This window comes from Pelophylax lessonae, assembly GCF_965119305.1.
Source record: "Pelophylax lessonae genome assembly, chromosome: 1".
NCBI lineage: Eukaryota > Metazoa > Chordata > Amphibia > Anura > Ranidae > Pelophylax > Pelophylax lessonae.
Window position 1 is genome coordinate 464,671,454 of NC_138768.1, and position 7,644 is coordinate 464,679,097.

Consider the following 7,644-nt stretch of genomic DNA (forward strand, 5'->3'; position numbering starts at 1 on the left):
CTTCCAGAGCTGTGTGTTGTCCAGTTACTGGGGGGGTTTTGCCTTGGATATTTTAGTACTTCCTCAGCTCCAAGGATTATACAGCGGAGATACCTAGGCTGGGTATTGGAGCTCCGTTACATTTGGTGGCAAGCGGTGGGATACAAGCCTTGCAGCAGGAGGAAGCAGTTTGTACAAATTCGGTTACACGAATGGAAGTGTGAATGGAGACGAACTATGCTGGATTAAAACGAGCCACGTTAAAGGATTTGCTGGAAGCGAGAGGGAAGATAGCCAGCAATAAAACCAAAGCCACGCTGATTGCAGAGCTGACCGAGGAGGATCAGGCACGCAGTATGGCTACAGAAGCCATAGATACAGAATTTGACAAAGAAGTGAAACGCAGGCTAGCGTTTTATGGAGAAAACCCCTCAACAGAGCTGGTACAGGCAACGTTAGCCCAAGTGGATGCCTTCATCACAGCAAGAGAGGATCGGGAGAACCAACTGCGGCTGGCAGAGCAGCGTGCCTTGGAGAGTCGGCCAACTACTACACAGGCACCAGAGACAAGATTAAAGGTACCACATGATGCCTTTAAAAAGTTTGTGGAAGCAGAGGAAGAGATTGATGGCTTCCTGCAAGATTTTGAACGGCAATGCAGGCTGTACCAAGTACCACTGACAGACTGGGTACGGATCCTAGCTGGTAAACTGTCAGGCCGTGCAGCAGAAGCCTACAGAGCCGTGCCAGAGGAGGAAATCTCAAGCTATAGCCGGGTAAAGGAAGTGATTTTGGCAAGATATGCCATCACCCCAGAAGCATACAGGAGACGCTTCAGGGAAACCAAGAAACAGGAGAAGGACTCCCACACCGAATGGGCTTGCCATATGCAGAGGGCAGCCCAAGCCTGGCTACAAGCCAGTCAGGTAACCACAGCAGAAGCGATCACCCAGCTGATTTTACTGGAACAATTCTATAACGGACTAAATCCAGAGGTACAGGAGTGGGTAAGGGACCGCAAACCTACCACTCTCCCTGAAGCGGCCAGGCAGGCCGATGAATATCAAGATGCCCGCAGGCAATCACGGAGTAGCTTCAGACCAAACCCCAGACCACTGAACAATAACCCAGGGTTGCCAGCACCACAACGACCAGGACTAATCCCTAACCCTCCGGCAAATTGATACCCCGGGCGCAACGGAGTGCAGTGCCATTTGTGCAAGAAATTTGGCCACTATCAGAGAGACTGCGCAAAGAACCGGGAACAAGCAGCGTGGAATCCGACCAGGGCCACCTCCTCCAGCACGGGCTGCCGCTCATTGTTATCAAGCTGAGGCTGCCCCAGACAACCTCAGAGCTGAAGAATTGGAAGAACACTGGAGTATCCTACATGAGGCTGACCCTGTACAGGCTGCTACCGACAACAGGCAACACCATCGCCAGTCAGTACAGCTGAACGGAAAGACTGCTAAAGGTCTACGAGATTCTGGCGCCACCCTCACACTGGTCAAACGTCACCTGGTTCCAGATGCCGACCGCACCGGGGGTTCCGTAGCCGTACAGGTTGCAGGGGGAGCAATACACAGGCTACCCACGGCAAGAGTACACCTGAACTGGGGTGCTGGATCCGGATTAATTCATGTGGGGTTGATCCAGGAACTGCCCGCTGATGTCCTGCTGGGGAATGATCTCGGCCAGTTGACTTCATCTTTTGTACCAGCCCAGGTCACCAACGAGGCATACCCGGTTACCACCCGGTCCCAGGCCCACACCACGGAAAACAGCACGCCCTCTGAGGGCCCGGTAAGACTATTTCCCCAAAGTGTTACCTCATTCCCTGGGATACTCCCACAGCATTTGGGCAGGAAACCCTTAGTGACCCCACGTTACAGGTCTATAGGGATAAAGTAGCCCAGTCACAGGCAGGATTAGAGGGAGAGAAATATTCCTGGCACCAGGGGTTATTGTACCGCGACTCAGAGAGGGTCGCAGCGGGGTCCCTACCAGTCCCCACCCGACAATTAGTGGTCCCCCAGAAATACAGGAGAGAATTAATGCAGATAGCCCATGATATCCCCCTGTCGGGCCACTTAGGGGTCAGCCGCACTAGATACCGGCTTACCCACACCTTCTTTTGGCCTGGCATCTCCAAAGATGTGAGACAGTACTGTCAAACGTGTGACACCTGTCAACGGGTAGGGAAACGGGGGGATCGCCACAAGGCCAAATTACAACCCCTACCCATCATAGAGGAGCCATTCGGACAGGTAGCGGTAGATATTGTAGGACCCCTTGCCAAACCCAGCCCGTCCGGCAAAAGGAACATCCTCACAATAGTGGACTATACAACCCGCTATCCGGAGGCTGTGGCTCTAACAAATATACACGCGGAGACAGTGGCTGAGGCGCTGATGCGGGTCTTCTCCCGGATGGGCTTTCCCAGGGAGATAGTTTTGGATCGGGGCACTCAGTTCACTGCGGAAGCCACCCAACAGCTTTGGAGACTGTGTGGCATCAAGCCAATCATTAGTTCTTCCTACCACCCCCAGACAAATGGTCTATGTGAAAGGTTCAATGGTACATTGAAACAAATGCTCCGAACTTTCACAGCCACGAGTCGGGACTGGGAGAGATTCCTGCCGCACCTGCTATTTACTTACAGGGAGGTGCCACAGGAATCTACAGGATTCTCCCCCTTTGAACTACTGTTCGGACGGAGAGTAAGGGGACCCCTTGATTTAATCCGGGAACACTGGGAAGGAGCAGTAGGTGAGGATGGTACCCCTGTTATACCCTATGTGTTGGAGTTTTGTGACCGCTTCGAGGAACTGACTCAGAATGTGCGTACTAACCTCCAGGCGGCGCAGACTCGCCAGCGCCAATGGTATGACAGAGGCGCCAGAGGACGTAGCTTTCAGACTGGCCAAAAGGTTTTGATTTTAAAACCTGTTCGCCACGACAAGCTACAGGCCGCCTGGCAGGGCCCATACCAAGTAGTGGAGAAGAGGTGCGACACCACTTACGTGATTGGTCCTTGCTCTGGGAGTGGGGGGAGACGCATGCTCCACGTGAACATGCTCAAACCCTACTATGAGAGAACGGAGGATGTGGCTGCAATCTGTGCACCCGCCTTCGACGAGTTTGAGAATCTTTCCTTACCAGACCTTCTGGGGGAGGATGATATGATTGGCACCTTAGATGAGGTTCAGCTGGGGGTAAGGTTAAACCCCCAAGAACGCATCCAGGCACGGCAATTGCTAACCACTAAGGGAGCAACATTCTCAAATGTACCTGGATACACTCCACTAGTGATGCACCGAGTAGACACTTTGGAACAGCCACCCCTCAGACAGACTCCCTACAGAATACCTGAGGCTGTCAAAGAACACATGAGACGGGAGATACAAGAGATGCTCCGTCTCGGAGTCATAGAACCCTCAGATAGTCCTTGGGCTTCTCCGGTGGTCTTGGTACCAAAGAGGGATGGAACTACCCGCTTCTGTTTTGACTACCGGAGACTCTATGACAAAACAGTATCAGATGCTTACCCCATGCCCAGGATAGACGAGCTCTTAGATCGAATAGCCAGAGGTCGATACCTCACGACCATCGATCTATGTAAGGGATATTGGCAAATCCCCCTAGCCCCAGATGCCATTCCCAAGTCGGCCTTTGTCACCCCCTTTGGGTTGTTCCAATTCAAGGTCATGCCATTCGGGATGAAAAACGCCCCAGCCACGTTCCAACGGATGGTGGATCAGCTGCTTGATGGCTTCCAAGATTATGCATGTGCATACTTGGATGATATCGCGATTTTTAGTGAGACTTGGGAGGAGCATCTGCGACACATAGGAGCGGTGATAGACCGGATCAGAGAGGCCGGTCTAACCCTCAAACCAAGCAAATGTCATATTGGTATGGCGGAAGTGCAGTACTTGGGACACCGGGTGGGGTGTGGGAAACAAATGCCTGAACCCGCCAAAGTTGAGGCAGTGGCCAAGTGGCCAACCCCCCGTACCAAAACCCAGGTTTTAGCACTCCTAGGGATGGCTGGCTACTACCGCAAATTCGTCCCGAACTACAGCACCCTGGCAAAACCCCTCACTGACCTGACTAGAAAGAACCTACCCCGCCAAGTAGTATGGGCCCCAGAGTGTGAACAGGCATTCCAACAGCTCAAACAGGCCCTTGTTAATAGTCCTGTACTAGCGGCTCCCAATCCATCTAAACGATTCCTTGTTCACACAGATGCGTCAATGTTTGGATTGGGCGCGGTATTGAGCCAGGTCGGAGAAGATGGCGGAGAACACCCTGTAGCTTACTTGAGCAGGAAGCTTCTCCCCAGGGAAGTGAGCTACGCCGCCATAGAAAAAGAATGCCTGGCTATGGTGTGGGCCCTAAAGAAGCTTCAGCCCTACTTGTATGGACAACTGTTCACCCTACTCACAGATCACAACCCGTTGGTATGGCTAAACCGAGTGGCAGGGGACAATGCCCGATTGTTGCGCTGGAGTTTGGCGTTACAACCGTATGACTTTACTATTCACTACCGCCCGGGAAAACAGAATGGCAATGCTGACGGGTTATAGCGACAAACTGAACTGGAAAAATGATCTGTGAGTACTCCCCGGACATCCCCAAGCCGATCCATTATGGATCAGACTGTGTATGCCGGCTTGTGGTCAAGGGGGAGGAGTGTAGCGGAATGGACACTGAGAGTGTGTTTTTTTGTTGAAAGAGTGAGGGAGCAGTGTCCCTCAGGAGATGGGTGGGGGTTTGTTATTGTTAAATACCTGCAGTCTATTGTTCTATTGTTCCTGTGAGTAAGGTTATTATGGGATGTTCAGCTGTGTGTGTGGGATGGCTCGAAGAGGGAGGGGTTTTCCTAGATTGTAGATCCCTTGTCTTTTCAATAAACAAACTTAGTCTAGTTTGACTTCCAGAGCTGTGTGTTGTCCAGTTACTGGGGGGGGTTTTGCCTTGGATATTTTAGTACTTCCTCAGCTCCAAGGATTATACAGCGGAGATACCTAGGCTGGGTATTGGAGCTCCGTTACAGACCCTATCAGAATTTGGGTGGATGGTGAATGTGCAGAAGAGCCAACTTGTTCGTACCAATGCCTAACCTACCTGGGCAGGGGTTTCAGTACAGTCCAATACAAGATTTTCCTGTGAAGAGAGGAGATCAATCGAGTCTGTGCGGAAACAAAGGGGATTAGGTCCTCAAAGGAAATCACGGTTCGTCTGGGGATGAGTTTTTTTTTAGCTCTCCTGACGGCCTGTATCCCAGCAGTGCCTTGGGCACAGTGGCACAGGAGAAGGTTTCAGTTCTGCCTTCTAAGCCAGTGGCGCTGCAGTTCTCTCAGCCAGAGGTTCCAGGTTCCTCGCTTAGTTTCCAACAACCTTCTGTGGTAGACCAAGAGGAGCAACCTCTCCCTGGGCGGGCCCGTCAGCCCTGGAGACTGGAGCACAATTACTTCGGATGCCAGTCTCCAGAGTTGGGAGGCACATTGCCTACAACTGAAATTGCAGGGAGTGTGGGACCAGAGTTTGCCATGTTCCTCGAATCTCCTAGAACTAACAGCGGCCAGGGAGGCGCTGAAGACGCTTCGGCCCGTAATCCAAGGCAGGAGAGTCAGACTTCTCATGGACAATACGACGGCAGTATCGTACATTGTGAAACAAGGGGGGACAAGAAGTCTGCAACTTCTCCAGGTAACTGCGGAGGTCTTCTCCTTGGCTGAAGCCCACTTGCTGGACTGTTCAGCATCGTGTCTCCCGGGCCCTCAGAATACCCTAGCAGACCAGTTGAGCAGGAACTTCGTCAACTACAAAGGATGGATGCTAAATCCAAAATATTTGTCGAATTTTCACAGAATGGGGAGTTCCCGAGAAAGACTTAATGGCAACACATTTCAACTGTCAAGTTTTTTCCCCACTTATTTTGCCCGTAAGCTCTGGCCCAGAATGCTCTCTATCAGAAGTGGGGCTTCAAGCAGGTCTACCTATTAACACCAATTTACTCTGATCCTGAAAATCATTGGTGAAGATCATGGAGGAGGGAGTACCCGCTATTGTGATAGCTCCATTCTGGCCGAGGAGGCCATGGTTTCCCCTTCTTGGCCGTCTGGCAGCGTGTCCTCCAATAAGGCTCCCTCAGGTCAGGGACCTTCTCATCTGCAACGGCCACACTCCCCCCAAATCAGCCCATCTGGCCTTGACTGCATGGAATTTGAAAGGAGCAAGCTCCAGAACCTGAATCTCTCTGACTCAGTAATGTCCACCATTCTGTCATCCAGGAAATAATCTACTAAGGCCACTTATTATAGATTGTGGCCGGGGTTCGAGGCTTTCTCAGTCCAACAGGGATTTTCTTTCCGTTTCCCCTCAGTGGCGAATATATCGGATTTTCTGCAGTACGGCCTCGACCTCAGGACTAAGCTTCAACATGCTTAAAGTACAAATTTCAGCACTTTCGGCCCTTACCAATACCTCATGGTCAAAGGAGTCTCTAGTAGTTGGATTCCTCCGTGCAGCAATCAAGATATACCCGCCTATTCGTCCTTTTCTTTCCAAAGTGGGATTTACCGTTAGTATTAACGGGGTTGCTAAAAAGCCCCTTTTTTTCCCCCAGATTTAGACAGTCCTTTATGGTACCTGACATTAAAGACGTTTTTTTTGACAGTTTTGGTCTCAGCCAGACGAGTCTCAGACACTGTGGCCTTCTCCTACAAAGAGCCGTTCTGCACCTTCCTTCAGGACAGCGTGGTGTTACGACCTTCTCCGAAGTCCCTTCCTAAAGTCTCGTCGGAATTTCATTTTAATTGGGAATCTGTTCTCCCGGCCTTTTCACCTTCTCAATCAGCCTTGGAGGAGCCTAGATGGTATGATCTGGATATGAAGTCTCTCCCACAGACATAGCTGCCCAGAACGGTCTCATTGCGGAAAACAGACGCTCTTTTTTTGTATTCCCAAAGGGTCCCAGGATGGGTACGCCGGCCCCTCCAAGAGTCCTCTTGACAGGGATAGTTAAAGCAATCCAAACAGCTTACTCCCTGGAAGGCCTCCCCCCTCCTCAGGAGATCCGAACACATTCCACAAGAGCGGTGTCATCCTCCTGGGCAGATTGGTCCAAAGTATCGGCAGACATGGTCTGTAAAGCAGCAGGTTGGAGATCTAATACCTGCATAAAACACTATAAGCTGGATGTGATGTCATCCCAGTATGCTCAGATGAGAGCTTCAGTATTGTCTTCTGCTTTATCAAGATATTAAAATTTTTTTCTTGCAGCAGTACCTGGTGTTTGTAATTTATTCTTCCCACCTTGTGTTTTGGCTAGTAAAGTCCCGTAGTATGATGGCATGACGCAGAGCCAGGAAAATGGAAAATTGTTACCAATACTTACCCTAATTTTCCTTTCCTGGCTCTGCGTCATGCCAGCACAAACCCTCCCTGGTCCGTCACAAGCTCATACAGAACACCTCCACCAGGTACTGCCTGCCTTTTATGCTATTTCAGGGATGTCCTATGGGGGTCAGAGGGGCGGAGTTGACCCGTAGTATGATGGCATGACGCAGAGCCAGGAAAGGAAAATTACGGTAAGTATTGGTAACAATTTTCCATTATATATATATATATATATATATATATATATATATATATATA

At 50.7% G+C, this 7,644-nt stretch overlaps 1 protein-coding gene across 1 annotated transcript; it reads left to right on the top strand.

Annotated features, from left to right (window-relative positions):
- Positions 1-203: 203 nt before the first annotated feature.
- LOC309546926 (uncharacterized protein) lies at positions 204-1,163 on the top strand (the record flags this gene model as incomplete). The annotated part of the gene is made up of 1 exon (XM_082246648.1): positions 204-1,163. One exon carries the CDS (start codon positions 204-206, stop codon positions 1,161-1,163), a length of 960 nt encoding a protein of 319 aa, XP_082102774.1.
- Between the last annotated feature and the right edge of the window lie 6,481 nt (positions 1,164-7,644).